The sequence below is a fragment of the Oryctolagus cuniculus genome, chromosome 15, assembly GCF_051225735.1.
Source record: "Oryctolagus cuniculus isolate XC-2025 breed Fujian yellow rabbit chromosome 15, ASM5122573v1, whole genome shotgun sequence".
In the NCBI taxonomy this organism is placed as follows: domain Eukaryota; kingdom Metazoa; phylum Chordata; class Mammalia; order Lagomorpha; family Leporidae; genus Oryctolagus; species Oryctolagus cuniculus.
The window spans coordinates 11,182,302-11,200,057 of record NC_142881.1 but is presented as its reverse complement, the minus strand read 5'-3'; the positions used below and the strand labels follow the sequence as shown (position 1 = coordinate 11,200,057).

At 58.6% G+C, this 17,756-nt stretch overlaps 1 protein-coding gene across 4 annotated transcripts in view; it reads left to right on the top strand.

Moving 5' to 3' along the window:
* The window catches only part of GRK5 (G protein-coupled receptor kinase 5), a 207,901-nt gene that overhangs the window by 161,161 nt on the left and 28,984 nt on the right, over positions 1–17,756 (top strand). For all 4 annotated transcript variants that reach the window (XM_051824219.3, XM_051824222.3, XM_089314238.1 and 1 more), the window contains one exon: positions 16,482–16,582. In XM_051824219.3, coding sequence (XP_051680179.1) covers positions 16,482–16,582 — 101 coding nt within the window. The remainder of the gene's footprint in view (positions 1–16,481; positions 16,583–17,756) is intronic.

The window sequence follows — 17,756 nt, the reverse complement described above, 5'->3', positions numbered from 1 at the left end:
GCAGGGGCGGGGGTACAAGGCTGGTGTGGGGGGCAGGGGCGGGGGTGCAAGGCTGGTGTGGGGGGCAGGGGCGGGGGTGCAAGGCTGGGGCAGGGGCGGGGGTGCAAAGCTGGTGTGGGGGGCAGGGGTGGGGGTGCGAGGCTGGTGTGGAGGGGCAGGGGTGTGGTGCGAGGCTGGTGTGGGGGGCAGGGGTGGGGGTGCGAGGCTGGTGTGGGGGGCAGGGGTGGGGGTGCGAGGCTGGTGTGGGGGGCAGGGGTGTGGTGTGAGGCTGGTGTGGGGGGCAGGGGCGGGGGTGGCAAGCTTTGTCCGCAGAGCACACCGCCCAGGGCTGCAGCAGTCAGCAGCACACACGAAAGAACCAGAGGTTTCCAAAGTATATCCCAGTGTGCCGGGGGCTGAGGGAACCGGGCAGGGGAGGGGCATGGCGCCATGTGGGGGGCCCCAGAGCCCGGGTTCTCAAGGGCCTGCTCCTCCCTACCTGCTGTGCCAGAGCAGCGTGTCCCCAGCCCACGTCGTGTTCTACCCACTCGGCTCCCTGCTCCCTCACGGGACCTCCGTACCAGACCCCCCAGGGGAGGCACTGAGCCTGAGGTGAGAGCAACACATGACACATCCCATGCCCTGGAGACCCGTGGTGGCTTCCGGCCGCTCAGGACCCAGGTCGCTGCGGCCATCGCACTGCCTGGAAGGAGCTGCTTGTGGCAGCTGTCACCCGTGGCCTGTCACCACAGGGCAGTCACCCGTGGACTGTCACCACAGGGTAGTCACCCATGGACTGTCACCACAGGGTAGTCACTGTGGACTGTCACCACAGGGCAGTCACCTGTGGACTATCACCACAGCCTCCAGGGGCGGTCCTGGCCAGCAGTGTCCCGGCCCCTCCCACACCTCTCGCCCCGCCTCAGGAGGTGTCCTCTTCCCCACACCCTCTGTGAGCTGTGGCCACCTCCATAACAGCGAGGCCCGCCTCATACCCAGTACCGCAGGCCCCCATCGGGGCCTGTGGCTCCAAACACTCGCCTCCTGCAGCTTCTCCCTGCCTCTGCGGCTGCATCTCTCCTTCCATCACAATCAGATGCGGCTCTCTGTGTGCACTGAGATGCCCAAGGCCTTCTGCACCCTACACAAGTGACAGGATTAAAATGCGTAAAATGCCTCCAGCAGCAAAGCAGGCTGGCCCCAAAGTGGGCATCGCATAGCCCTGGGCAAACGCAGCCGCCCTCTATGGCTGCTCTTGCCCAGGGCCAGATGTGGGCCTGTTAGTGTCCGAAAGCACCTCCTGGAGGGGTGGAGGCCCAGGGTCCCATCAGTCCAGATGCTTTTACCAGTGTCTCTGCACCAGCCAACAGTTTTTCCTTAAGTTCACCTCCATTTCTGAAATGTGAGGCACACCATATGCTACGGCCCAGGGGCCTGGGGCTGGCTGTCCCTTGGGTCGTCCCTTGGGTTGACTGCTTTCCAACAGTAAGTTTTGCAGTGCCCTCCCGGCCCTGCCCATAGTAGCTTGCCCAGGAGACTGTTTTACTTCCCAGTACTGCAGAGGCCCAGGTGCAGCAGGGGGAGGGGCTAAGACCCCAGCAATGACTCTGAGGCCTTCAGACAACTCCCAGAGCCCCCAGCCCAGACCCCTCCTCGCCACAGATCCTACCTCAAGATGCTGCTCACGTATCTCCGCTCTAAGCAGAGTTTTCCAGGCATTACACAGGCCATGGGACACGGATCATTTGTGGGGCTCCATGAGAAACAGCCTCTGGGGTCCGTTCCTGGTGGGCACCCCTGCCTGTCCATTTTGTGTTCTGTGGCCGCCCCTCTGTGCCTGAGGTGGGCTCTTGAGGAGCCTGCTGCAGAACGCAGACCACACACACACACACACACACACACACCGTTTATGCAGTGGGACGGGAGATGGCAGACCTGTGCCCTGGCAAGCAGAGGGCCCCAGAGACGCTTCACCCAGCTCTGCAGCCGGGAAGGCTTTCAGGAGGTGCGGCTGAGTCAGATCTGAGAGACCCGAGAGCAGGAGCAGAGACGGGAGCAGGGGAAGGAGGAGGACCGTTCCCGGGCAGAGCTGAGTCCTGGCTCTCGTCTGGGGCATTTTGCCCTCCAGGGAGGGAACATGTGGCAATGTCTGGAGCTACTTGTAATTGGCAACATGGGGAAGGGGTGCGGCTAACATCTAATAGACAGAGGCTGGGGGTGCTGAGCACCCCACAATGTGCATGATGGCTCCCAAGAAGCCGGGTGACATCCAGGTGTGGGGTGTATGAGAGGCGAGTGGAGTCCCCGGTGACTCTCTGTCTTGAGCCTCTGAGTGGGTGGGGAAGTCCCCAGGAAGGAGAGATGGCACAGGAGACGGGTCGTCGCTGTGCCCCTTGGGAGCCGCTTCCATACTCTGCAGAGACGGGGCTGTAACTCACTGCACAGGGAAGATGTGCTCTGCCTTCTTGGTGCGTTGCCTGTGCCAGCCCTCGCTGACACCCAGCTCTCAATCAGTGTGAGTCCGCTTGAGTGAAATGACGAGAGGATGCCTGGGAAGCTCCCCTCGTGGGCGCCTCTCCTCTCTCTGGGGAACCATCCCTGGCTGGATCTCCCACGGGGTCTGACGTGATTTGCTGCTGTCTGGAGGGAAAGTCCCCACTCGACGTCGCTGCTTGGGCCACAGCTGCATTCTCCCACCCTTCCTACCCTTACTGGAAGCGTCCATCCCTAGAGGCAAAGCCCATTCCCTGGACACTGCCCACCCACAGCCAGCTTTACTTTGGGGGCTGCTGCAGGGTACCAGCCACCGGGGGCTTTGGATGGGGCTGAAAGTTGCTGGAGACCACATGGGAAGGAGACACAGAGCTCAGTGAGAAGCAGGTGTCGGGGGGGGGGGGGGCCTTTAGGATCACAGACCTGGGTCCAAAGCCAGGGTGGCCTCTTTTAGCTGCACAGCCTCAGTGCCTCGGGTTCCTCAACTTCCAGGTGGGAGAGACAGGCAGTGTGGGTCACAGGGAAAACCGGCAAGCACATAGCAGGTGCGCATGGGACAGCAGTGCCAGTGCTGTCATTCACCTGTCCCCTCCCGCCTCTGTGCTTTCAAAGTCCGCTGTTGAATGAGGCCTGCGGGTCTCCAGGCTGTGGAGCAGTGAGAGGCCGAGAGGGGCCCAGGGTCCTCACCAGAGGCTGTCCATTCAGAGGCAATGCCCTGGTCGGGGTGGCGAAGGGGAGCACCACAGCAAACCGGGCCCCAGGCTCAGGGGCCTCTCACAGCAAGCCTTCTTCCTCATGCGCGGTCTCCAGTTCTCCTGGGTGCTTCTCCATGGGTGCCTCGGGGATCCTGCGGCTCCTGGGATTCCAGCATCTTGAACACATCATCTTGTGGTCACCACTGAAGGGGAAAGGCGGGAAGAAGGGGACGCAGGAGCTCTGTACCACCTTGACCTGGGAGCTACACACGTCACTTCCTGCTTTGACCCGGACGCATCACATGTCACTTCCTCTTGCAGTCTTTGGCCAGGAGGGATGGGGGGGGGGGGTGTTGGGTGAGGAAGCTCCTGCTGCATTCTCACCCCTCAGCTCTTAAGCAGGAACCACAGCAGGCTGGTGCCTGGGACTGGCCACACAGCCACAAGCATGGCGTCTTGTAGTCAATCTCGGGTCTGTCAGCTCCGAGAAGCTGGCCAGAGAGCCTCACAGTCCATTCAGATGTGTGTGCTGGCCCTGTCAAGATCTGGACAGCCCACCTTTGGGTCCCTGCAGACCAGAAGCGATGCAGCTGACAAGTGTTCAGGGCAGGGGAGGGTCACTCTGAGCTAGGGTAGACCAGGGAGTATTCCTTAGAACAAGTGGTCACCGAAACAAGCAGTGTTACCTATCACCCATCACTACAGACTTCATTTATTCATTTGAAAGGCAGAGTCACAGAGAGAGGGAGGGAGGAATAGGGAGAGAGAGAGGGAGAACCTTTCATCTGGGTCTCCCATGTGGTTGCAGGGGCCCAACCACTTGGGCCATCCTCTGCTGCTTTCTCAGGTACATGAATAGGATTGGAAGTGGAGCAGCTGGGACTCCAAGCTGGGCTCTACAGGATGCCGGCATAGCAGGCAGCAGTCTGAACCCCTGCACCACAACACTGGCCCCTAGCTTTATTTTAAAATACTGTCTTTATTGAGTTCAACTTCACAACCATAAAATTCACCTTTTTAAAGTGTACAGTTCAGTGACTTTGGACATATTCAGTTACGTAACCAACACCACAGCCTGATTCTTGGGCATGTTATCACCCATGCCAGTCGGAATTCCATGCCAGTCGGCAGTCTCCAATTGTGCCCCTTTCAGTCCTGGCGACCAGTAGTCTACTTTGGGTCCGTAGGTCTGTCGTGGATGTATTGTGTAAATGGAGCACTGCTGTGGGTGGCCTCTGGCCCCAGTGTTCTTGGGTCCATGCTCCGTGTGGCATGGCGCTTCGCTCCTTTTTGTGACCGAATGGGGACACCACGTGTATTTATCTTGTCGTCAGAGCGTGGACACATGGGTGGGCTCTCCTTTTGGCTGTGATGACTAATGCTGCCATGACCACGATGCACACGTTTCTTATAAGCACAGGTTTCTGTCGTCCTGGGTGTGTATTCAGTCATGTAATGGCTGTTTCTCTGAGTACTACACCCTAAGCGTCTGAGGCATCCCCTTTCTCTACATCCTTGTCAACACTTGCAATTTTCTGTCTTTTACTTTATCCGTCCCGGTAGGTGTGGCTTGTTATCTGGGTGCGATTTTCACTTGCATTTCCCTAATGACTAGTAGCATTTAGACATTTTCTCCTGTGTTTCTTGGCCATTCTTTGAAAAACGTTCAAGCCCTTTGCCCATTTTTAAATCGGGTTGCTTCGTCTTTCCAGCACTGCGTGGTGAGAGTTCTGTGTCCTAGAGCCAACCCCTTATCAAAGTGTTGCACATGCTTTCCCCCAGTCTCTGGGCGGTTTTTTCACTTTCTTCATCGTGTCCTTTGAAGCACAAAGGTTTTTAATTTGGATGAGATTCAGACTTCATTTTGGTTCGTTGTTTCTGGATGACACATTTTAGCTTGCCTTAGCTATCTAAGAAGGCCTTGGTTCTCTGGGGAACTCCGTATAGACGGGAACAGAGGAATCGATTCCAGAGCCCATCCAGCCCAGACCCGGCCTTCCTGAGAGCAAAACCTCACTGCCTGTTGGGGAGCTCAGGGCCAGGCCTGGTCTTGCAGAACCTCGCACCTCTCATCTGCGGACGGGACGACAGTCCCCACCCAGCCTTTGAGCCCCTCCACAGCCAGCACCACACTGGCTGCCCACACAGGTGCTCATGGATCTTCCTAGCCACTCTCCAAGATGAATGTTACTGTACCCATTTTACATATCAAGCAACTGAGTTTTGAAAGAAGAGGCTGGTCTAGAATGGCGCAGCCAGGGCCCAAGTGGGCTCCCAAGAGCTGTGGCTCAGTTTCGTTGGGCCCATGAGCAGCAGTGCCAGGTCTCCATGACAGGCCTGCCCCACTCCAGTGACTGTGGCCCATAGGTGGCTCCCAGTGCCCATGTGGTTTTTCTAGGAAGCATCAGTGGGTTCCAGGGGAGGCACAAACGTGGCAGAGGGTCCCTCTGAAAGGGCCTTCTGAGGTTCTTCCTGGTCACTGGAGATGGGCAGCTGGGTTTGGCAGGCTCCTGACATGAGCTGGCTCAACCCTCTGCTGCGGGAGGCTGGGGTGCCCCTCACAGGTGCTCTTGGGGCCCAGGTCTTGCCAAAGGTCACAGGCAGGACACTGACCTCTGGGCCGACCCTCCAGCAGCACAGCCCTTCTCTTTCCCCTGGAAACAAGGATAGAGCAAGACAGGGAAGTTTGCCCTTGTTAAGGGGGAGATTGCCCAAACCTGGGCCTCAGCTTCTACTCAGCGCTGTGTGGGTAGCAGGTTCTCACGCTCCCGTCTCCTTAGGCTTTTTTTTTTTTTTCCTTTGAGAGACAGAAAAAGCTTCCATTCACCGGTTCACTCCCCAGATGCCAGCAATGGCCAGTGCTAGGCAGGGCTGAGAGTGGGAGCTGGGAAGTTAACCCAGGTTGCCCACGTGAATGGCAGGAACCCAGTCACCCGAGCCTTCACCTTCTGCCTCCCAGGGTTCACACCAGCAAGAAGCTGGGATTGGGAGCTGAAGCCAAGAATCAAACCAGGGACTCTGATGGGGGACATTTTGAACGACTGTGTAATTATTCCTTACACAGACACACACAGCCCTCCCCAACCTGTCTCTGTCCACACCCTGACCTCATTTGCCTCCTCCAGACATCCTGGAGGCTGATGTGCCGGCCAGGGCCCCCCACCACTGGCCAGGCCTGTGGACCCTTTTTCCTCTCTTGTGACCTTCCAGGTTGCAAAGTGGATGGGGCTTTGATGCTGGAGGAGCCGGCCGTGCTGCTGACCCCATTCTGTGTGTGCACAGCATTTCCTGCCCAGAACTCCTGTCTCTGGAGTTCCGGAGAGAGAGGAGCCAGCTGCCGGCCTCCTGCAGGCACCCCTGCCCCCAGCCCTGCCCTGGGCGGCAGGCGGTGCCTGTGCCCAGCCGACTTCCTGCGTAGCCCTCCCCCTCCATGGGTCGTGAGCAGAGAAGTGACATTGCATGTTGGGGGGCGGGGGTTTGGTTGAATTCGAGGGATCTTAGGAGATTCCTGCCTCCCCTTCCTTCCCAAGCTCCATGGGATGGAATTGTCACTGGAGGAAAAGCAAAAACCATTTCAGGCGGCAGCCAGCGTAGGCGCTGTGGACCAGAAGGGCAGCCGGTGTTCCGGAATAGATGGTTGGCTGGCCATGGCCTTAGAATTAGCACCCTCCCTGCCCTGAGCATTCTGCACCCCAGCCTCTAGGGACTGGGGTCCACATGCATTACCTGCACGAGGTTGTGACAGCCCAGAGCAGAGCTAGCTAGATGTGACACTTGCCAGGACAGCGCCTGCTTCTGCCTGCACAGTTGCCGTGGGCCTGCGAGCCCCTGTGTGCAAGCCTGTGCAAACAGCACATCTTCTCCGTCCACATACTTGGGGCCCGCAGGTCATGAACGGGGACCACCAAATTGACAGAGCTCAGCCAGCCCCAGTCCACGTCTGGGCACATGGTGTTTTCTTAATTAGCGTCTCCTGCTTTTGATGTAAAGGGTCGCGGTCCGGGTCAGGGTCGCGGTGGGTTTTCCTGCGTTCTCATTAAAGCTGCCCAGCTCCTGGGGCCCCTGCTGCAATTCTGCCTGTGTTTAAAAGACGCTCTCTCTGGCTGCCTGCCCCCAGGACGCCTTCAGCCTGCTTTCTACAAAGCCACTGGAACATCAGAGGAAGTGTGGGTCGAGGTCTTTACACCAGTCTGCTCTTCCCTTCGTGACAGGCCCTGGCTGTTTCTCCACTTGGTGGTGGGGAGCCGCCTGGGGACCCGGCTGGCCAGGGCAGCAAGGCTAGAGGGGCCGGGCCTGCCCTGTGCCCCTAGCTCCCCTCACTCAGTTGCTGATACCCACGAGCCACTGTCTGGAAGTTGTCCAGATAAGTGTCACTTTCGGTCTAAAGCAAACATGAATTCCTTTGGGGCCCCAGTCCCCTTGGCAGACTTCCCAGAGTGCAAACGTCAGGACTCAAAGGATGGGAGGCCTGGCGCTTCAGCCTGCAGACTGGGGTCAAGCTCGCCTCAGCCACGGAGCCACCTGTGTGTGATGAGGCGAATTCCATGAGCGGTTCTTCCCACACTGGGCTGCCCGCAGTCCTCACTAGCCTGGGACTCCTGCCATTGGCCAATTAAATTGATCTGTGAGGTCCCTGGGAGAGCATTTGATCTGAGCACGGAATGGACCTGGGGGACCTGTGGGGCTGATGGACTCAGTCAGCTTGGGCCACAGTCGGAGAAGCTTCCTGCCCAGCCCCAGTGGCCACCCTCCTCTGACTCCAGCCCTCTGGCCTGGCGCAGTGACCGGCTCTCTGCAGGGTTCTCACCAATGGGGCGCAGAGGTGCTCACCCCGAGGGCTAGCTTGAGTAGCAGCCCTGTGTCTGCGTAGTGGCAGAACTCTGGGCCTTACCAGGACAGAGGGTCACCTCCGGGCTGAGCCAGGGCCTCGCTCCTCCCCTTCCACACCTGCCACATCCTGTCCAGAGGGGACTTGGGCTCTGCAAGGACAGACACTGATGGCAGATCAGGTACCGGCTTCTGGAAGACCTGGAGGCAGGAAGTGACTGAGGGAAGGCCTTTTGAGACTGAAGACAGCGGCTTAAGGCACTTGGCGAGTGTCCTCAGTGAGAAAAAGAAGAGAATGTTATATATGCAAAGGAATCCTCTGAATGAGAGCAATCACGGCTTATTACTGGAGCCTCCAAGTTCCTTCACCCGCCCTCTCCGCGTACCCCAGCTTCTGTAGCTGCAGCACCCTGAAGCTGACGCCGCCCACGCTTCCTGGTAATCCTGGCGACCGTGCCCACCTCCATGGGGAGTGGTCAGCACCACCGCCCTAGGACGTAGAGGCACAGCGAGTCACCTGGGAGCAAGGAACTTGTCGTCTTTCCAGCTTCCACCCCAAGGGCCCCCAGCCACCAGCTGCCTGTCTGGCCATGTTCCTGACCAGGACCTGCATCTGGCCCGGAGCGGGGGCCTCACAGCCTGTCCCCTGGGCTGGCCATGCGCACCCTGCAGCGGGGAGCTGGGAGCGCTCCTGCCGGCACTGCGAGGCGCTGACAGCAGAGCTGACGCAGCAGCAGCCCCCCCAAGCACTTGGCCGGCAAGCGAGCCTGATTTACTTCCTCCCGTGACCCGGGAAATCCAGCCCTGCCTTCGCCTCTGGTCTGTTCTTGTTTGGAGCCCGTGGACTCTGCCTCCCGCCCGGTTTGGGCGGCAGCAGAACCGCTCCAGACACACACGAGGGCGTGCAGCTCCAAAGGGTTTGATTAGAAAGGTGGATGCGTGGCGCTTGTTCTTCCTGTCGGCCAGACCCTAAATCAACCCTGCGGGGAGGAAACGCTCCTGCGGCTGCCCGTCAGCAAACTTTCTCCTCTGAGCTCTGGCTCTGGCTGCACATGCGTGCTTCTTTGCAAGCCAGGAGATGGGACTGGAACGAGCCCCCATTTTCCCCCTCACCTCCTGCTTTCTCCACCCCAGTTCCTGTCCCTGGAGCTGGTCAGCCAACTTCAGGGTAGGGAGAGAAAAGTGAGGTGAGGGAGCTGCTGGCCACTCAGACGATACTGGGGGGATCCTTAGACCCCTGGCCCAGTGCCCTGCTGATGAGTTGGTCTGGATTCATGGGGGCCAGCGGCAGACTCTTCTCCCAGTTGCTCACATGAAGGGGGGAGGTTGTTGGAAAGATGGGGAGGAGGGCTTCTCTCAATGAGACACAGTGGTACCTGGGCTGGGAGACCCCTGGAACCAAGGACAGTTCCAGGTTCCCCCCAGCCAGAAGCCCCCACACCTCCAACCTACAGATTCTGCCTAAGTTGGGCACTGATCCCTCCCCACATCCAACTAAGAAGAGCTCTGATTGGCCCAGCTTGTCACCAAAGCAGGAGGTAGACCAGCTGGCCCTGAAGGTGCTTCTGCTGGACCCCTCATGCCTACTTTCCTGGTCTGTGCCTTGAACATGTCTGTACCCCACACACATTTACTTAAGTATGTTGAGCACCCACACATGCCAGAAATATCATCCATTCATTTCCCTAAGTGGAGTGGGACGATGACAGGGTTTGGAGCCACACAGGCCTGGATTTGAACCTTGGCTCCACTGTTGTTCCGTCCATGTGCATTCCCGCAATACTCACTGCACACGTGCTCTGTGCTCCGTTCTGGAGAAATGGGAGCGAAACAATAACCCTGCCCTTCACACGTCTCCCGGGGCTCGGTCTCCACAGCTGTGGCTCTGGAACCATGAGTCCCACCTTGCAGCACTGTTCTGGAGAACAAGTGTGTATGGATGGCAGAACCCACACAGAGGGCCCAGCACACGCCAGCCTGGGCTCGGGTCCACTGCCCATTGGGCCAGCTGCTCTGCCAGGCGCCCACATCCGCCGCCAGCCCTGGCTCCTGCTGGAGGGCGATTCCCCTCCCTGCCCGCCCCCCCACATGACCAGGCTTCCCAAAACTGATGCAGATCCCCTCAGGAAGGGGCAAGGGGCGGTCAGAGTACAGTTGTGGGAGTGCCCTTGCCCCGTTCCCATCCCAGAGGAGAGATGAGGGTGCCCCCTCCCTGCCAGGGTGGGCCAAGGTGTCCCCTTGGCTGGAAGGAAGGGAGCCCCGGAACCCTTGCTCGCAGAGTCTTGCTGTCTCCTGCCTGGCTCTCCCTGCAATCCCAGGGTGCCCACGGTGGGAAAGTGCAGATGGTTTACATGGGGATGTCAGCAGCCCACATAGGAAAATATACACATCATTAAGCCCTGAGTGCTTGTGTCTGGAGACAGAGCCGGTGCCCTCCCGGGCTGACCTTCTGTCCACAATGAGCCACTGCTAATGAGCGCCAGGCTTCTAAAGGGCTGTTTGTGTGTGGAAGGGAGATGTGTGTTGGAAGTTAGCCTGTGTGTGTGTGTGTGTGTGTGTGTGTGTGTGACACACAACAGCACTATACAATCAGCGTTTCTCAAAACACACAGTGTTCATGGCGTCTCCTTGTCCAGCTCCCATGAGCTTCCAAATATGGCTTGCTCATTAAGGCAGAAGTCATGTCCTCTGCACGCTGCCCAGGAGAGAACATGACCACTTTGTGGGACACCGTGGTGTGCAGGATGAGGCTCACTTGGTCAGATTGCCTGGGTTTGAGCCCTGTCTTTGCTCCCAGGCCAGCTGCATGACCTTGGGCAGGTTCCTTGGCTTCTGAGACTTTATCTGCATCTATAAAATGGGGACAATAATCATCAAACCCACCTTGAGGGGATTAAACAAGACAACCTTAGACCTGGCTGAAGAACGGCCATGCTGATACTGACCATGATCAGCACTGGGGGCGGGGGTGGAGGGGTGGCTGATTCTGCCTGCTCCAGGGATCATCTTGGATGCAGCTGTGTTAGAATTAGGCCCTGAATGCTGTGGGGACTGGACGTGATTGGGCAGGAGAGCAAAGCTCCAGCCGTGGACAGCCAGGGTAAGGCCAGAGCCCAGGGAACAGAGGGCAGCAGGTGCAGAAAGGTGTGTGAGGCCAGGTCCAAGACGGCACTGGACTCTGTCCTGTGGGCAGTGGGACCTCTGGTGCTGTTTGGTACAGGAAACCCTTTTGGGGGCTGTTGTGACAATCCAAGAGTGAGTGGTGGCAGGGGACTGTGAGGGGCCTACCGAGTGGCCCCAGCAAGAGAAGAGGGTTCCTGACACCAGGGCAGTGAGGCGGGGTGGTCAGCAGGAGCAGGTTGGGCCAAGACTGCTGGGTGTGTGTGTCCCCTCTCTGTGAAATGGGGACAAGCTGGTTTTGACTGGGGTCTTCTCCAAGAGCTGGCTCAGGATGCCTGGTCGAGAGTTCACAGGCTCAGGTCAGCGCCCCGGTCTGCAGTGCCTGCAGTGTGGCCTGGAGGGGCCCTGCTTGTGAGGCCCCCACCTGTGCTGTGAGTAGGTTGGAGGCACTGAGCCCCACAGGGTCCAAATGGGGAGCCCCCTCTGATCTCTCGCTCCTCCTATCCACCTTGGGTCCTGAGTCTCTGTGCGAGTGTAGAGCATGTGTTTCCAGAAGTCTCCATGGGTGGCCCAGAGGTCCTGCAGAGTCTCTCATGGCCCTGTAGTCACACTCCAGCCCTGGGAGCCTCGAAGGACGCCAGCCACATAGCACTGATCTCATTTCCCGTCTGACGTTTCGAAACGAGAGCTGATGCCAGGAGATGCTTCAGAACTAAGGGCCTCGGACATCTGGAGCTTCTCACAGATGCAGGAGGTGACGACCCTTCCTCCTGCCAGTCATTCATGGAGCAGGGGGAGACAGCAGGGTCCCGGAGGGAGCAGGTGCAGCTACCAAGGCAGCCGAGGGCAGGAAGCAGCCTTCAAGGTTCATCCTTGGGACGGATGGCTCAGCAGTCTGTGGCTGCCCGGAGGGGTCAGCCTCTTGAGATGGCAGCCACGCTGCCAGCTGGTCCTGCGTGTTTTCCATGGTCTGGATGAGTCCTGCTCACTCTGGGTCGCACCCACGCCTCTGCCATGCAGCCCCTCCCCGCCTGTGTCTCCCCTCTCTCCAGAGCTCCATCCCATCTCGGATTTCCCTTCGGCTCTTGGTGCGAGGGCCGGGACTGATCACTTGATCACCATTCCAGGTGTGCGCATCTGGCCTCCCTAACTCTTTGAGGACTGGAGGCTGATCCACCCATGGGCATCTCCAGTGTGGGCTGTGCTCGACGGACAGTGGTGTAGGGACTCCATAGCACCATGTCATGGTCTGACCCCTCACTGACCTTGGTTGCATGGGTGGAGGCAGAGCTGGGGTGGGGGTGCAACCAGCCCTTGGGCTTGTACCCTTCTCTGTGAGGTCACTGAGGACAGAGGCTGTAGGTGTGGGGGGCGACCTGCCCAGGCCTCCCTCCCCTGTCTCGCCCCCAACCCCAGCCCACCTCAATGCCTGGAACACACTGGTTGTTCCAGCTTTGGATCGAGCACAAAGGCTCTTGTGAGGCCGCCGTTGTGATGGGGAGTGGTGAAGTGCTGAGCAGTGGCTGTGCCTGGGGGCATGGTGCTGGGGAGGGGACCACTTTCTGTGGGCAATCTCCCTTAGCCAGCAAGTCACCCCAAACTAAGCGCATATCCACCCTAAACCCTCTGCAGTACAAACATGGCCCTAGCACTCTCGTGTCCTGTGCAGGGGTCCCTCGGCTCCCCACATTGGATCCGTACCCCGCTCCCACACCATGCCTGGACAGAGGCAATGGAGTGGACACGCAAGGCCTGGCCTGGCTGGCTTGCTGAGGTCTGGGGTCACGCGCAGAGGAGGATGCAGGAGATGAGGATGCGAGGGAGGGCACGGTCAGGGCCCTGCCCTGCTTACCCTCGGAGTGGCCTGAAGGACTTCTCTTGGTGCACTGTGGGGCCTGAAAAACCTGCCTCAAAAGCTTTGATCTGGTCCACAACTCTGGGAGCCGCTGGTCCCCCAGAACCTGTGGCATCAGCATCAGGAAAGGCAGAGAAAGAGTCTGGGCCACGAGGCAGTGGCAGAGAGAAAGCAGGGATCCAGACCAGATTCTACCACGACACCCCTGCCCCTCCCTGCCGACCTCCGCACCCCTGCAGATGCCTCAGTGCCTCGAGGCCCTCCCCCTGGGATCTCCTTCTGGTTACACACTACAGGCATGGAGAGCCGTGGCCCCTGTGCTGCCTCCCCGCCCTGGCCTGTAGCCCTCACTGCTCCCTTCCCCTGACTCCCTCTAGGCCCGAGACCAGGGGGGTTCGCATCCTGGAGGGAGCTGGCATGCCTGGAATCGTGCTGCCTTTAGAGACCTGGCGATGGACCACAGGTGCCGGCCAGGGTCGCTCCGAACTCCAGAGCCCCCCGAGCTCGCCGGAGTCCTTTTCCTTGCACGGTGCTCAGATGGCACTTCAGGCTGCGTAGTGCCTCCGTATGGCTCTGCCTTTGCCATCGGCCCCCCTCCCTGAGCTGGAGGGGAAGCGCCCGACACCTCCGGTTCCACAGACGCAGAGAGAGCAGCTGCTCACCCCTCACCCTCCTGGCGGGTTTGGTTTTGGTTCCAGATTTACCCTGGCCAACAGCTTCTTATTCCTACTTCTTGGCAAGGGCACCAGTCCCTGGAGCCACATGAAAGGGGGTTTGGTTGGAATCACTTAATCGCTTCATGTCAAGCCAGAGACTGAGTTTAAACCAATGGTGGCTAAAGCAAAGGCATTATTACCCACTCATTACCTCCTCTGTTAGGCTTGGCTGGGAGCAGCCAGCTCCCTGGGATGAGCGTGCTATGACTGCAGAACTCGGCAGTCCCCTCTGGACCCTAGCCAGCCCCGCCATCCGCTGAGAAGGGAGGCGTCTTGCCTGCAGGTGGTGGTGGTGGGGGGGTGAGGGGCTTTGCTGACAGCCCCTAATGATCTCTGCACTCACTGAGCACTGGAGCTCGCTGTCCCGGGCTGCGTCAGGGGCTAAGGTCACACCTTGGGGATCTCCAGCAAGGGGGGTGTGAGGTGAGGGGGGTGTCTGGGGGCCAGACAGCCCCTCCGCCTCCAACCAGATCTTACTTGAGAGTCCCCCAGCCTGGACTCAAACTCCTCTGCCACGTATTGGCTGGGTGGCCTTGGAAACGTTGCTTAACCCTTTTGAACCTCAGTTTCCTCATCTGCGAAATGGGCATCTTAACAATACCTGCCTCGTAGAGCCATCATGAAGAATAAATGAAATAACTTGCAGGAGGTGTTTTTAGCACAGTGTCTGGCCAGAGTTAGCCATCGGCATTCATATATATATATATGAATATATGTAAATATATAAATCTTCGTTGCCAATTCTATTATTTTATTGGTTTTAAATATTGGGTCTATAGACAAATTTCATTTGGATAAGGAGAAAACTTTGCTGCTAAAATGGTGTGAGAGCCCCTGAATTCTGCCTGGCCCCTTTTACACATGACCGTGTGTAGTAAGAAGTGCAAGAACTCTCCTATTAGGAGAGGAAGCACTCTGGGGTCAAGAATTACACTGGCTTCACCCTCTAAGCCCCACCCCCTACCCCACGCCAACGCCAGGCTGGGCCTATGGTGGGGGTGGGGGCTCCCTGGGTGGAAATGAAGGCAGAGCCCTGGCAACGCTGGGGGCGCCTGGGGGCAGGCAAGTGGGGAATTCGCCTCCCGCAACACCCCACCTCTCTGCTTGGTCCTTACCGACCCACACCAGGTTCAAGGTCGTATCCTGGCACAGCCCATCCCAGCCTCTCGCAAACTGATACATGAGGGCAAGCACCCGCTCCGGGCCTGCACCGGGCCCTCCACTCTCTCCTCGCCGGAGCAGAGCTGCCGTGGCCGGCGGTTTGTGCTGAGCTTGGATTGAGGGGACTCAGAGTCGGTGGTTCCCGTGAGTGTCAGCAGCCAGAATTCCGCCAGTTTCCCCTGAATCCTCAAGCACACCCGCCCCTCAGTTCCCAAGTCTCACAGGGACCTTGGCCTCTGTGGTGCAGCTCCGTTATTCAAGCAGAGGAGATGGGGGCACAAACAGCCCACGTCGGAGCTTGGGGCTCAGCTCCGGCTCCTGCCCCTCGGCCCTGGCTCCTCCCACCGTGCTGAGCATCTCTTCTGCCAGCGCCGCGGCCGTTGCTGCAGAGGCCGGCACTGCAGGCGCTGCTCTTCTGCATCTCCTGCCAGAGGCTTCGGGGTGGGGAGGGGGACAGAAGGTGGGAGGGGGTGGCCAGTTCCGGGGCAGCATGCCCCTCTGCCCTGGTGCAAGCGAGCGGAGCTAGCAGTGGCCCTCGCAGCAGCTGTGTCCACTCCTGAGGCCACCCTGCAAGGGGCTGCAGCCTCTGAGGCCCTGCTAAGGAGGAGTTCACCCGGGGCAGGGGTGAACTGCATCGCCTGGGGCCTGGGAGGAAGGCAGGCATTTGGGCACGGAAAGGAGCCATTGACTTCCCTCGGCAGGGGTGCGCCAGCTCCCGGACCCCACCCAGTGGAGTGAGCAGAGCCAGCAGCCAGCCCCTGGGTCAGAGTTCAGCTGCTGGGAGAGAGAGAGGCCTTGTAGGTTTCAGCGTCCCCTGGAGAAAGATGTCGCCATGCTCCCGTGTGTGAGCCTACTCCCAGCAGTTTTCCCAATTATCCCTGTCATTTATTAAGAATCCACCTGGAAGCCCCGCTGGTGATTCAGCCCCTGGGAATGGTGGGGGTGGGAATGGGATGGACAGGACCCTGGGCTGGACGCCCTCCTGGGGTGGGAGGGGCCGCCGCTCCTGGGGAAGAGGCAGACATGTGGACCACTCAGGCCAGCCCGAGGAGAGTGAAATGACAGTGGCAATGTTGATTTCACACCTGGTCCCGCAAGCCAGGACGTGGGCCAAGTGCTTCGCTGGAAGTTTTCATGGATTCGTTCTGGGAAAAACTCGATTCCTGATGGTCTTCCTGCTAACAGTGAGGCTGAGACACAGGCCCCAGCCCCGAGAGCCAGCCCGTGCAGCTCCCTCCAAGCTGAGCCACCCTGCACTTACTGTTGTCTTTTTTGCCCACTCCAAACCTGTTTGCACCTGAACCTCAAGGCTGGGCATAACCCTCAGAGGACACGGGCTCAAGAGAGGCCAAGGCCGTCACCAAGCAGGGGGTCCCGCTGCTGAGCTCGCATGCTGCTGACCACAGGCCCAGGCCGCAGGATGGCCGTTACGCAGGTGCATGCGGTGTGAGGCTCAGTGCAGCCACAGGGCCTCCCTGGGCTCACACAACCTGTGGGTGGCAGAGCCTGCAGTCTGGGCCTGTTCTGCATCTCCCAGCCCAACCACCTCCCCGGTCCCTGGAGCACTGTCCAGGCAGCCCAGGCCGCCCTGCTGCTCGCCTTCACTGACCGCCCCTCTTTCCTTCCTCCTTCCAGTCCCCAGTCTTCATCGCCCAAGTTGGCCGAGACCTGGTCTCCCAGACGGAAGAGCAGCTGCTGCAGAGGCCCTGCAAAGAGCTCTTCTCAGCCTGTGCACGGTGAGTGCTCCTGCCCAGCCCCACCGCTGTGCCTGGGTGGGGGTGTCAGGCCCCAGGGGAGCGGCTGGCCCTGGCCCTGCACCTGGCAGCCAGAACAGGACTTCTGTGCCAAGGGCCTGGCCAGGCCACTCAGCTCTCTCCATCCACAGCTTTCCCACACTCAACCTCCGCCCAAAAATAAAACATGGAATATCCCAGAAATAAATAACAATATGGAAGTACATCGTTATAATTGTTATACTCTGTTATTAGTTGTTGCTGTCCATATCTTACCTTGTCTAATTCTTTTTTTTTTTAGATTTATTTATTTATTTATTTGAAAGTCATAGTTACAGAGAGAGAGGGAGAGACTGATGGTTCACTCCCCCAAATGACTGCAACAACCAGGGCTGGGCCAGGCCAAAGCCTGGAGCCAGGAGCTTCCTCCAGGGCTCCTACATGGGGGCAGGGGCCCAAGCACTCGGGCCATCTTCTGCCGCTCTCCCCGGCATGTTAACAGGGAGATGGATTGGAAGCATAGCAGCTGGGACTCAAACTGGCACCCATATGAGATGCTGGTGTAGCAGGTGGCGGCTTTTTTTTTTTTTTTTTTTTTTTTTTTTTTTTTTGACAGGTAGAGTTTACAGACAGTGAGAGAAAGACACAGAGAGAGGTCTTCCTTCCGTTGGTTCACTCTCCAAATGGCCGCAATGGCTAGAGCTGCATCAATTCAGAGCCAGGAGCCAGGAGTTTCTTCCTGGTCTCCCATGGGGGTGCAGGGGCCCAAGCACTTGAGCCATCCTCCACTGCTATCCCAAGCCGCGGGTGGTGGCTTTACCCATTTTGCCACAATGCCGGCCCCACTCTCTCTAATTCTTAAGTTACACTATCATGGGTGTGTGTGTGTTTGCACAGGAAGAACAGTGTAGGTAGAGTGTTTGGAGTGACCTTGAAACGTATTCCCTGTGGATAAGGGGGATAACTACTCAAAGGGAAAAAGCTATTGGGGCTCCAAGTCAAGAGGAAACACCTGCTGCTAGGGATGGTGGAAGCAAGTGGCTCTCCGGGCGTGAGACAGATAATTGTGCGAAGTTTTGACCATGCTGGGGTGGTCGGGAAATCTTCCCCAAGACTCCAGCCCTCACCACTGCCACCAACCAGAGCAGGATCTGCACACACTCCAAAGATGTGAACA